At 44.3% G+C, this 13,782-nt stretch overlaps 2 protein-coding genes across 2 annotated transcripts in view; one reads left to right on the plus strand and one right to left on the minus strand.

Moving 5' to 3' along the window:
* The window catches only part of glud1a (glutamate dehydrogenase 1a), a 13,260-nt gene extending 8,463 nt beyond the window's left edge, over positions 1-4,797 (minus strand). The window contains exons 1-5 of the mRNA XM_080848472.1: positions 4,281-4,797; positions 1,667-1,747; positions 1,523-1,578; positions 299-362; positions 38-132 (exon numbers count right to left, since the gene is read on the minus strand). Coding sequence (XP_080704598.1) covers positions 38-132; positions 299-362; positions 1,523-1,578; positions 1,667-1,747; positions 4,281-4,680 — 696 coding nt within the window. The 5' untranslated portion in view covers positions 4,681-4,797. The remainder of the gene's footprint in view (positions 1-37; positions 133-298; positions 363-1,522; positions 1,579-1,666; positions 1,748-4,280) is intronic.
* Positions 4,577-11,912, plus strand: shld2 (shieldin complex subunit 2). The gene is made up of 9 exons (XM_080848471.1): positions 4,577-4,690; positions 7,183-8,451; positions 8,884-8,991; positions 9,136-9,330; positions 9,613-9,759; positions 9,915-10,121; positions 10,233-10,470; positions 10,934-11,049; positions 11,692-11,912. The coding sequence occupies exons 2-9, from the start codon at positions 7,236-7,238 to the stop codon at positions 11,865-11,867; spliced, it is 2,403 nt and encodes an 800-aa protein (XP_080704597.1). The 5' UTR covers positions 4,577-4,690; positions 7,183-7,235; the 3' UTR covers positions 11,868-11,912.
* Positions 11,913-13,782: the final 1,870 nt, after the last annotated feature.

The following is a 13,782-nucleotide window of genomic DNA, read 5'->3' on the forward strand; positions in this document are numbered from 1 at the left end:
CCAACTGGAAAAGCAGTTGTTTAGGTAAGGTTCTTACGTTGTAGCCCATTGTGTTGGCAAAGGTGTCGGCGATCCATGACATCTCCCTCTCTCCAGTGCTCATGTCGGGAGCAGGGACATCAATGCCAGGTCCTGCGGGACAGAAGGGGAAATGAGAGAGAAATCATCCTCACTGAGCCACTATCACTAGAGACGCTGCGTCCAGTTAAATTGGGTTCAGAACAAGAGACACAACCAATGATGACACTAACTAATGAATGCCTCATCGTGCTAATTACTGTATACCAAGAATACTAACCAATGAATCCCTTTTTGGCCAGCTCAATGGTGAACCTCCTGGTGATTTTCTCCAACTCATTGTCCTGCACACACACACAGACACACAGACAAGTTAGCATGGCAGACATACAACAGCAAGTAAATTACATTGAAACGCATCAGACTCCGTTCAGGCAGGCAGATTAAAGAGCTCTTTGTGCTTAGCTAGGTGTAATTTAGAGGGGAAAATGGAGTTCAGTTGAACAATGCCAATATAATGTAGAGTATAGGAAGGGAGAGTGGGTATGTGTGTGTATGTGTGTGTGTGTGTGTGTGTGTGTGTGGGGGGGGGGGGGTATGTATGTGTGTGTGTGTGTGTGTGTGTGTGTGTGTGTGTGTGTGTGTGTGTGTGTGTGTGTATGGGTATGTGTGTATGTGTGTGTGTGTGTGGGTATGTCTGTGTGTATGTGTGTGTTTGGGGGGAGGGGGTATGTGTGTGTGTGTGTGGGGGGACAGGGACTCTAAAAAATTTGCTTGCAGTTTGCAGAGGCTGATTGCTCAGCAGTTCTCTCTCACTGAAGCTTGCTGCCAAGGTCTAAGGGAGCCATGTTGGCAATAACACACAGCTGCCAACAGGGAGAGGAGGGACAGTGCTGTGACACACAGCTCCTCTGACTCTGGGCCACGGTAATGGAGCCCAATGGAGCCCCATTCAGTCTATAAAGTACCACACGAAAGGCCATCTAACCTTCTGGGACAAGGAAGGTGTGCGAAATTGTATCTTTAAAATGTCATGGTATAAGTTATAAATTACTATGTTTACTCAAATAGTTAATTGCTTGAAACAAGATATTCAGACAACCCCACCCCCTCAAAAAAAATCAAGCATTACATGAATGCTGTAATTCATAGCCTGAATGACAGGTTGGGCCGTTGAGGAGATTAAAAGCAGAAAGGAAACACCAATAATACTGCTTGAGTACTGGTTTTGATAACAGTGTAATTTGAGCTTGAGAAAAGAAGAAAACTCAGACAGAAAGGTATAACACACGCCCAGTACACCTGCCTATTGGCAGATCAGCCCTGTAACCATGGCAAAGCAACAATTACAGTCATTTCACACACCTAGTACACCTGCCTATTGGTAGATAAACCCCGTAACCATGGCAACGCACCACTTACAGAATCATTTCACACGCCCAGTACACCTGCCTATTGGCAGATCAGCCCCGTAAGGCCGTAACCATGGCAAAGCACCACTTACAGAGTAAAGTCTTGGGTTGATCTTCACACCAGCCTTGGCTCCTCCAAAGGGCACATCTGTGAGGTGACCACATAACAAATTAATCCTTCACAATAACTTTAAAAACAAAATACACTGACACTCAATGGAAGAACAAAAACTTACCGACAACCGCACATTTATAAGTCATCAGTGAGGCCAAGGCCTTCACCTCATCGACATTTACATGCGGGCTGTACCGGATACCTAAAACACACAAACGGAACATGGGTTAGTTACTGTGCCTTCACACTGAAGGAAAAGACACCTGTGTATACAGTGTAAACCACAACAGTACAAATTAATGAGGCTTTCTAAACAAAATTTGGGGGTAACCCACAGGGATGACTGACAGCTCTCGATCACCCCACTTCAGCTTTCTAGGAGATTTAAACCCTCCTTACCTGTCCACCTAATCACGCACTCTGGTGTAGCACCGTATCCCACATCCTCCCCGTTCTCCTCCTTTTCACTAGCAGCTCTAAGCCCTCATCCCTAGGGGGCGCCAGAGGACATCACTCACACACAATCACCTCTACAGGCGTCCCAGGACCACGGCCAGCTAACAAGCCAAACATGCTTATTATCAGCACTCTAAATCAAGCATTCCGATGAGTGAACTAGTGAAATCAGGATACACACGCCAGACCAGACAGACCAGACACAAATCAATATATACAATATATCTACAATTCAGGAAGAATAATGTATTAAGTTTGGCATGCTTTTGACTTGCACTAGAAGTAAGGTTTTAGCTAAGGGGGTTCATCTGGTCCTATTCTCATTGAAGGCTTGGTGGTAGTCCAATTCTTTTCTGAGTCACACGCAGGGGGATGGGCAATAACTCATGCCACTGCAGTCTATTCAGGGAAGTTTTCATTCTTTGAGAAAGCATCGGGTTAACATCCCATGCAAACACTAGCAAGAGTGGACACTAAACTAGAGTGTTTCGGCAATAGCTTTGTTCAAGAGCTACCTTTGAATCATTTGTGAGGAAAAACAACACCGGCCTAAAATGGAGTCGGCTCCACATACTCAATGCAGACCATGAGAAGGCAGGCACAAACAAACCATCTCTATGACTCATTCACTCCACACTGAAATGTTTAAAAAAAAAAAAAAAAAAGGAATAGAAAAAAAAGGAGTGGGCTTAAAACTGGGAGTGGCCGCCTAACTACACAACTCTGCTCCAAACCCATAAAAACCATGGTATAGGATATCATATACCACCTATAGTTCAGACGACCTATGTTTACAATGACTAATTGAACATGGAAATTCACAGTACCGAAACATTAAAGTTAAGTTTATCTGCATAGTTTGTTATAATTATACTTCCTCAACTGAGTACAACAGAGATGCAATGCTGTCTTAGTAACACCTGCACACAAACCTACACATAAACACATGTGGGTGCATGCATGAATGCACACGCACACTCACACTCACACACACACACACACACACACTTTAACTGAAGGAACTTACTCAAAGAATCCCCACCACAAACCACCAGCAGGAGACTCTGGACACTTTACCACTAAAAAAATGGATATATGCTTACCCACTTTAAAAATGTGGATTTAATATAGGAACGTGTTCCTATGCAGGGATGAACGCAGCTATAGCCTCTCGATGGCCAGTGCCATATTGTACTTCACCCTATAACCTTTACAATAACAGATTAAAATACCTTGGACAGGACAGCCCCCCAAAACAAACAAAATAATTAGCTCCCTGTCAGCATTCCAGTCTTGGGTGGAAAACTACACAGAGCAGGGAGTGATTGAGGCCTTTGCTCTTCATATGTGAACACTTAAAACGTTTCCTTGAAGTAGGACAGGGTTGGCTACAAGCTTGATTACTAAGTTAGTGGAGCACCCCTTCATCTGGGATATCAGCAGATTCGCTCTGCTTTGTTTGGATGGTTAGCTTAGGGGAAAGACCGCACACTCAGCAATGTCCACTGACCAACAAGAACAATACTGGTTAGCTACCTTACCTAGTTAAAGTTTTGATAACAATATTTTGTAATTCATCGGCCATGACAGCTCTGTGCCTCAGGCGTTTAAACCACATTACCAAGTTGTCCTGTCCAAAGGAACTATCTACGCTACGAGATAGCTAGCTTACTATGGAAGACGCTGTACCCTCCTAGAAGAGGGTTAGCTTGTGTAGAAGTATTTCATCAAACAAAAGTATATATTACCGGTATGTTTAAAACGATTTTGCTAGTAAGCATTAACTATATAACATTCGCTAAAGTTAGCTGGCTAAATTACGCACATGTAAGTAACCATTTCACTGTTACCTAGCTAGCAATACACAAGTTAGCTTAAAATGACACTCGAGGAGGTTTGCAATAACCCTTGGCATTAAACTGACATCCCATCCACACGTTATGCTAAAATTGTAACGTTAAAGTTACCTTTTACGAAATGAATACTAATTAAGGCTTGCGTTGCCATCTGCTATATTAGCTTGCGCTTACACAACTTAATTAGATAGCTACTTTTAGTTGACATTCTCAACTTTGTCTTTAATTAACGAGTCAACAATAAGGCACTGGAATTATTATTAAAATCTCCAAAACAGAGTTTCTAACACTAGTTCAGTAATGTAATCTCGCTTTGCCCTCGGGACGCCTTGTGCACGCCTCGAACTGTCATGCTAGGTAGAGGGAACTCTTAACGTTAGTTAGCCTATGTTAGCTTATCTTATTCTGTGCTGCCTAACTTACCTCCTTTACAGGGGGTCCGGTGTTGGCTGTGTTGGGCCCGGTAGGCTTCTATCAGTTCCCACTCCCCGTTGTCTCGCTTGATGGGAAATGACACTGCTAGTACGTGGTTGCAGGGTTTAATAATCTTGAGAATCCCTCGAACTCGATGTCTCTTCTGCTCTGGTGTTTCTTTATTCTTGAGATCTTCCATAAGCTTATCCTCCACGATGGAAGCTCCACGGTCAAAGAAACCTTCCACCATGTTAAAGAAGTTGGGGTCATCATCTTTTTCTCCAACGGCCTGGCTGTAGCGGCGAACCCGCATGAAAGACGCGGAAACAGGCAAAGCAGAGTCGACATATCCCGAGGCCAGAGCACCACTTGCTCCCCGCGAGAGTATCTCTCCCAGATACCTGTACATCTTTACCAAGGTAATAAAGTAAACTGAACTACGGAGAACTACAGGGAAAGCTACGAACTGTGCAAGGGAAAGACATAAAAAAAAACACAGCACCTCCTCCTTTTTCTGTCTCGTTCAGTATAGAACTGACAGTAGTCGGGTAGGCTGTATGTTGTTTTTAAGGCAGGGCAGGCGTGCACTTTGGGAGGGCCTCAAGCGTACACACAGGGACCCGATCAAACAATGCGCGTTCCACCAGTCATTCCTGGAACCGATTATGATTTAAACGTAATGTTAGAATTCGAAACCAGTCGGCGTTTGACTGATATCTTTTTACAAGGAAAATAAAAGTGTTTTGTTAGTTTTATCACGCCTCTTCGTCTCAATTCCCAACTCAATAAAAAATAGCCTACACGTTTTCGTTCTTGAGTGTCTGCCATGAGAATCCATAGGGATTGACCTCTATCCTAATCGACGTAATGCGGGTGGATCTTTCACAGTCGGCCTTGTTCTCACCATATAACAGCGCAAAGTCTATTGCCTGCACTTTAGGTTTGCACTAGTTGGCAACTTTCTCTGACTGCATAGACATTCAGGATTTCTATTCAGTATTCAACGTGGAAAAAAACATACAAACGTTTTTCTTAGCATTGAATAGTTTGTGAGACCCTGTCAGGGTGTGCAGAAAAGTGCATTTAGTGGGGTTATGTATAGCCTACTGCAGTGTATACAAAACAGAAGTTTGGTTATGCAGTGAGAATACTAAAGGAGAGGTATTGGTTCATGACCTCCTAGAGTGTGTATACACATCCAATTGTTTATTCACCAGATCTCTGCACTTTTATAATAACTTTAAAATAGCTATGAGGTTAACTGAACGCTGTCAGAGGTTTTAGTTTCATTGATGGATGTTGTATTGGAATGGGTTTATTCATCCTTGTTTCTCATATCTGTGGGGTCTGTGCTTTCTGTTGTTTTTAGCAATGTTTTATACGGCCAGGTTTTCATTTGTTGCCAGACAGACGGACAGCAATACATGGCATTCGTGTTTTTATCACCTACACAGCGGATCTGTTCTGCACTCACTGTTAACTTATAACCAACACACACATTTTAAGAGCCTTTGTGGCATAAAACTATTTCTGCTGTATTTGTGTAGGATGTAAATCATTAACCAGCTTTATACTGGAGTTTTCGGCATTATTTTCTTAGATCCATCAAATGCAGTAGTACCCAGCTCTGCTCTTCAGTACCAAGCCATGCAGTAGATTTGCCATTTTGGTCAAGAGGCCGGACGGAGGTGTATTCCTTTTCACACCACTCTTTGAAATGTCATGTGTATTTGATATCCACATGGAGAAGACTCTGTGAAGGTTGTCCTGCTGCTGAGAGCAATGGAATGACAACATGTCCCTGATCTTGCTTCACAGCTACAGGATGCTAATTCCTGTCACAGTGTGGAACAAAGGCCGTGTGGGAATGAGGGCATCATCTTGTCCTCAGGCAACAGTACACACAACATTTTCAAAACTGATCTGTTATTCACCAAAACCTTTGAACATTTTAAAATAAAAATACCCTCCTTCAGAGTTTCAAGTTCCACCATCTCATCCAGTTCTCCCCATCTGCTCCACTGACATAAATCATGGTGGTGCTTTCAAGTTATAGCAGCCTCTTTCTTTTGTGCTATTGGTTGCCGTGGCACCAACACCCATCATGTGGTTGGTGGGTTCAGGGGAGTTACTCTTTACACGGCCGTTTTTTCCCCCTTGTTTGCCATTACACATCAATTGTGGAGAATGTTTAAGTCAAAGCAAGGGCTGAACTAAATAGCTGTTTATTGTTAACAGTTGTTGCATTTGAACCTTACTGGTGGCTGGTTTGCTTTGCCTAGCCTCATCAGTTCTGTTCTCAGGAAGAGAGGGATTGGTGATCGAAATACTGGAAAAATACAGTGCCAACCCAAATAATATCTTTTTATTTATGTCTGAATATTGTGCCCTCTGTACGAACATGTATCAGGACTACTTGAGTGGCCTTGGAAATTCGTAGAAAAATGATTTGCTGAAGCGAAGAACTTGTTAAAAAAAGTGTCTTGGTGATTTTTTTTTTCTCCCTTAACGGCCTTGGCAGTCTGTTTTGTTCAGTGCTTCTGTCTGAACAAACAGTGGATAAAAGAAATGTCATTTGGACCTTCTGAACTATGTCCCCTTTCAAAGATTATTTGCAAGTCAAAAATTCACTCCTGTCCACAGAGTTTGTTTCCTGTCTGAGACTACACATTCAGGCGTTTCTTCTGTAACTGATTGACTGCTCAAATGATTCAGGCTTATATGTGCACAACTTCTTTGTTCATTGCAATAATGAACAAATAAATCAGCAATGATTAAAAAAAAATCAGGGATGGCTTTAATTTACTCTCTTTTTTTTTATTGTCAAACAGTAACTGTAGCCTGACAGTCATTCAAATGTGGTAGCATTTTTATTTGTTTCCTGATTGTGCGTATCTTCCTTTTTCTTTAGATAGACTATCAACAAATAATTGGAGTGCATTGCATTGAAAGGACAATAGCAGCATGGCGGACAAACCAAAGATCCATGTGTTTCTCGGAGCGCCATGCCCTTCCTTGAGTGCATCAGACACGGGCGCTCCTGAAGACTCTAGTGACTGGAAAACCCTGGATTTGTGCTGGGAGCAGGGACGATTAAGGCCAAAGACCAACGATAGAGGGGTTCAGGTGAACCCAGATTCTGTGGAGGCACACACGTCTGCAGGGTGGGCAGATAGAGACGTCAGTAAGGGTCATTTTGAATCGGTCACAACCGAGGGGCATTCCCCGCCACTGTTTGAGGAAGATGAAGAAACTGAAGTCACACCTGACCTTTCACCAGCCCCGTCAAGCCAGCACTCTAAGAATAAACCTCTGTTACGAGAGGTCGATGACCTTTGTTCAGAATCCCTAAAGGCCTACCTAGACAGCTGCTTTGCACTTGCCCAGCCTCAAACAGCCTCTGAGTGCCCACCCTGCTCTGGTATGTCTGTGGAGACTGAGTACCTCAGTGTGTGGACAAAGAGCCAAGCCCTTCTCATGAAAAGGAGAGCAGGGCTTCCTCCAGGAATGGGTTCCCCACACACGCCGCAGACCCAGCACACTCCAGTGATCTCTAGAACCTCCCCAGAGCTGTATAGCCCCCACTCCAGCCCAGGCAGTCGAGCAGTGGGAGGAACTCTGCAGGGCTCCCTGGACAGACTCTCGGAAGTGCTGAGTCAATGGCAGCAGGAAGGGGGCGTGGTGCTGGAGAGAACACCAGATGGACTCCTCTGTACTCAGGGGAGCCCCTCAGCTCACGTCGACAAAGGCCGCCTTTTGGAGGCCCCTCAGCACTGTCTCACCTCACCTAGCCACCCTGCACAGACTCCACCTGATCAGCCAGCTCACAGCTCGCCTGTCTCCCCTGCCAGGAAAAAGAGCAAGCTGTCGTCTCCAACCACACCTGAAGGTCCACGTTCAAAGCCATCTGCATGGGATGGTTTTATAACAGCTCGCCCCCCAACTCTCCTGGCCAGATGCAGGACACGTGGGGTGCAGTACTCGATCTTGGTCGCCGTGGTGCACCCCTTTCATCTCCAGGAGGTGAAAATGAAGGCCGGCGCAACAGCAGGAAATACTATTCCCCTGGCAACGTTGATAGTCACTGACCAATCAGATGTGGAGATGAAGGTGGTGATGTGGAGGACCGCTGCCTTCTGGGTTCTGACCGTGCAGCCAGGAGATGTGCTCCTGATCACAGGTACAGAGAGAGGGAGGTGTGTGTGTGTGTGTGTGTGTGTGTGTGTGTGTGTGTGTGTGTGTGTGAGAGAGAGAGAGAGAGGAGATGTGCTCCCGATCACAGGTACAGAGAGAGAGAGATGCGTGTGTGTGTGTGTGAGAGAGAGAGAGACAGACAGGAGATGTGCTCCTGGTCACTGTATACAGAGAGCAGAAGCGTTTAGGCTTCTCCCTCTGAGCAGAAGCGCATGACATGTCCAGTTGTATCTTTCAGCACTAAGCTTTTTACATTTACAATTATTTGAACCAGACAGGGCTCCGTTGTGGGGCTTTAGATTCTTTAGATTTTTTTCTATGGTTTTGAAAGTCATTATGGGAAGTTATCAGTGGTTGAGCAATTCTTTCATTTCTTCTTTTACTCCAAACACCATCTTTCTCCTAATGGATCTTACAGGTGTGAGAGTCCATGAGGACAAATGGAGGGGGGAAACAGTGCTGCAGTCGTCCTACTCGAGCAGACTGCTCAACCTGGGCCAGGTGTCCAGCAGCCTCAGTCCCACAGGTGGGGCTGCACAGCTGTTCAGTGACGTCAATCTGTGAACGATTTTGGAATAAATATTTATAATGAATTTGACCGCATATGAGGGCTGTACTGAAAATGGATGTGTCATGATACACTCTTATGATCTATGCCTGTGATACCCAGTCCCTCAGATGGTGAACAGACGGACTCTCGGGGAACTGTGTGCTCATCTGCGGGAGAGGCGCCCCCTGCTGTTGTCCCTGCCTCATTGCAGCCATCAGGACCTAAGCACAATTCCCTATGCAAAACTCAAAACCTTGCGCCCTGATACCCTAGTCCACGCCGTGGTCCGGGTCACACACACCAACATGGTGACAGGTACCACTTGAATATTCATAAGTTGATCAAACATTACAGCAACAATGACTATGGGCATCTTGTGCAAGAGTTGTTAAGAACAAAACTCACCCGCAGTTTTAGGCAGTCATTCTATTTTCTTCTATGCTCATGTCATAGAAATACCCAAAAGATTAAAGGATATTACAACTCAGTGCAGTACTTCTCTCATTTGTCAGTGAACCGTCATTGTGTTTTGTTTGACGACATGTTGTTGCTATTAGTAACAGTGGTGTTGACAGGCTGTTTTCCCTTCAACCTCAGCCTGGCGTGATGAGGCCCAGGGGATCTCCCGGGCAGCTGGAGTTCAGAGATCAGTGCTAACTGTGGAGCAGGCAGACGGCCACCAGGGGGCAGTAGTGCTCTGGGGTGCTGCTCTGACATGGCTGGAACGAATTCAAAAACATAAAGGTATTGTCAAGCATTTCAAGTAGATGAACAACATATCTTGTTTTACACAAACCAATACAATTCACAATTGCCCTGTTTTTAAAACAAAATACCTCAATATTATTTTTTGTATTGTGAAACTATGGGTGTTTCTTTCCTTCTCCGCACCTGTCCAGAGGCGTTGTGGGATTTCCGGCTGCTTCTTGTGAAGCAGGATGTAACCTCAGGTCTCCTTGAGCTTCACTCAACTCCCTGGGGAACCTGTGAGCTCCTCTCTACCAGTGACATCCGCTGGGCAGAGTTCTTCAAGCCAGGCCAGACCGCACAAACCACTTCCTGTGTTGAAATTGATTTACGAACTCTGCTGTCTCAAAAATACACAGGTGAGGACTGCTTGGCCTCACGAATATTGCCGTCCACTTCAGATATGTCTGTCCCCCGATACTTGTCCATTGCCAGGGTCTCTGTAATTCACTCCTGCTTCTTACAATCAGGTGACGTGGAACTCAAAGTACAAATAACAGCCTTCCAGTTTCATGGAAGCCCATCCCAAAACACTGGGCAAGTGATTGACAGCACCATGAGCCTTGAGAGAATTTTGGAGATCGTCTCTGGGGACGTCACTTTCACCGGGTGTGGGCACTGTGCTGTGGAGTTGGACACCGATGACAATGGCATCTATAGGCCCTGCTACCCATGCCTACCTCACACCACTGTGAGACACTACTACAGGTCAGTCTCTGGCGGTTATCCCTTACATGAACAAGGGCCAATCAGCCTGATTCCCCAAATCCCTGTGATGCTATGACAGGTGCTAACTAAATGGAGACACGGAATTGAAGCTGCCTCTGCAGTTCAGTGGGTTTTCTAAGTGCCATACAATCCGTACAATCAGTTTGTGTCAGACCAGATGAGAGAAGCATTGTCTCCTAGCAACTGAGACCTTCTCGACTACAGATACAGTAAATGGCTCATTAAAGGGGCTGAATGGCTGAAGGGCTAACTTAAGAAACTGTCTGGAGTCTGGAGTCTCTTCACCTGGACTCAGCGAGGTTAATTTCAACAAAGACCTTTCGGAAGCTCATTTCTCAAAAGATTGTTTGCTGTATTACTCAATGCACACATTCTTTTTCTTCTCTGTTGTTGTAGCTCTGAGTGTGTTTTTCTGCTCCGTGCTGTGTTGTTTTTTTCCCAGGCCAGTGGTACTGACAGTTCGGGATGGCGAGTTCCAGGTGTGTGTGCAGGTGCCTCCTACTCTGGTGCAGAAGGTCCTCCTGAACACTCCCCCAGATAAACTGAGCAAGCCTGTGGGTGAGTGAACAGCTCTGCTCCTGCTTTGCTCGCCCAGACTGTTGAAGCTTGCTGCTTTTGCAGTGGCACTTGCTTACTGTTTTGCATACTGTCAACATGCTTACTGTGTATCTGATTTGAGTCTCTTTTTTATTTTTGTTATGTTTTATTCAGTTAACCAATGAATTTAGATGAATCATTCATTTTAAGTAATGAATGAATTAATTCATGAATGAATGAATGAATTAAATAATATGATATTTGTAAAAAAAGGTGTTCAATAAAAGACAAAAGCAAGGTAGCTTTCACTTTCAGCTGGCTAAATGGTGGCAGTGGTGCTGCTTCTCTCTCTCTTTCTCTCTCCTTCTCTGATGCTTTCTCTCTCCCTCCCTCTCTCTTTCAATCTCTCTGTCTCTCTTTCTCGCTCCCTCTCTCTTTAACTTCAAACGTATCTGTCTTCTCTGTCTCTCCCTCTTTCTCTCTCTCTCTCTCTCTCTCTCTCTTTATCTCTCCATCTTTCTTTAACAGCAAACGTATGTCTTCTCTCTCTCCCTCTCTCTTTAACATCAAATGTATCTGTCTTCTCTCCCTCTCCCCCCCTCTCTCTTTCCCTCTCTCTTTTAACATCAAACTTATCTGTCTTCTCTCTCTCTATCTCTGCAGCTCCCTCCTCGGATGTGAGGTATGTCCAGGTGGTGGCGGAGAGGATTCATTCCCTGTTGGCTGCTCCCCGGAGCACTTTTCTCCTGATTGTCCGAAGTCATATCCAGTGTGACGAGAACAGTATTCCCATCATCCAAGACTTCCTCCTGCTGGACTTCTGTCCAGTAAACCCCTGAGCCACTGTTCTGGGAGATCTGAAGCATCACTGGGCACGGATCCCTCTGAAAGACATGCAACTGATGACAGACTGTACCTGTGATTATAAACATTTTTAACTACAATTTTTTATTTGTAAATATTTTTTTGTAAAAAGTGTTTTAATGTTGAGACTTACTCTCGCATTTGTAGTTTTTAAATGTGTGTGTATTTGTAGTGTGGCAAGCCCCTCAGGTCATCATTTTATTGTTCTTCCTTCGATCCGGTAATAAATAATAAATCATGATTTTTTTCTTTAGCCTTCAAACCTTTGGATTGTTCACTTCATACTGCAACCAGACCTTTCTGTCATCATGCAGATTTTTATATAAACCTCTCCAACTCTAAACATGACATGCCTAAAATTCCTGACGACCCCCACCTCACCCCTAGTGTTCCAGGAAAAATCCAAACTGTTTTCTTTGGAAAACAACCCCCCTCTTTCCCCTCCCCACCCCAATCACACAGCACACTGCCTCCCAGCTTGTGTCGTCATGTGTGAGACACTCTCTCCTTTGGTTCGGCCCATCCCCAGCTACACTCGCACAAAGGTGGTTGGGTGATCTGGCTTATGCCCAGTGGGTTGGGATCTCACACTTAGTAATGTGAAATGTAAGACTTACCTCGCACAAAGGTGGTTGGGTGATCTGGCTTATGCCCAGTGGGTTGGGATCTCACACTTAGTAATGTGAAATGTAAGACTTAGTGCTGTAAACCTGCTCCCTCTGCCAAAATGAGCTCAATTATTATTTTATTTTTTTTCATCATCATTGTTTATTCCGGGAGAGTTGACTGAGCGCGGGGCTCTTTTGCAGCAATGCCCTGACTGTGGCTACATAATACAGAATAACAATAAATAAACAAACCATAACAAAACAAAACAGACAAATTAAATAAACAAAACACATTAAACAACTCAGAAATGAAGTATACAAAAAAAACATAATTAGATACAATTTCACAGAAAGAGCACGTTCAGGCTATTTGTTTGATTCCCAGGGAACACGTTTAGATGTATCCTTTTAACAGAGACAGGGGTTTGTCGTATTTGTATCTCATTTTCCTTCAGTAAAAGATCGTCTTTGTATCTAATTTTCCTCCAGTAAAAGATAGTCAAGTAATTCCACAGAGGCAATCTGATGCATGTGTACACAACGGTGATACTGTAGGATGTGAATTGTAGTCTTTGCTCTGAGCAAAGGGACAGATGTGGTAGGGGAATACCCAGGGCGCACGGGCAACAGTCTTCCATGAATGTGCACGTTAAAATTAGGCTACATTGCTCATGTGCACATGTTTGTCCCATTGTTGTGGAAAGTATAGTGGTATTTGTTTCAAAGCTAGGACAGGGCTGGACAGGGCCCACGGTCATCGTCGGCAGTGGCCAAGCAAGTAGGTACATTGGAGTCCATGTAGATCAGGCTCCTCAATATGGCTTACCATTACAGTCCCTACAATCAGTTGTTGCATCACCCCTGAAGAGGAGGATATCAACACACATAATTATTTGTGCTTTGGATCCTTTTTTGGGTCTTTATTTGAAGGTGCCTGTCGTAATAACTGGTTCGGAGCGTAGTCTACAATCACCGTCAGTCAGCTATAGCCGACAAACCTGAGACATTATGGAATTATTAACAGGCTATGTTATAACATGGTGTGGTAATGGCAACATGGCAAGATGAGTCGGAAGATATAATTTGGTCTCATAAATTCATAAATGTTCTCCTAGAATTAGTGTTGGACGGAATGCTTTGATTGGTGGCTGTTTTGCTTTTGTATTCTGTGACTACGAAAATATAATCCTCAAGACATTATTAAATAATGTTACAAGGGACAGTCAGTACTCTCATGAATTGTCACTTAAATTAGTTCGAGGAAAGAGGAAAGAGGATGCAT

Source organism: Sprattus sprattus, assembly GCF_963457725.1.
Source record: "Sprattus sprattus genome assembly, chromosome: 12".
Taxonomy (NCBI): Eukaryota; Metazoa; Chordata; class Actinopteri; order Clupeiformes; family Clupeidae; genus Sprattus; species Sprattus sprattus.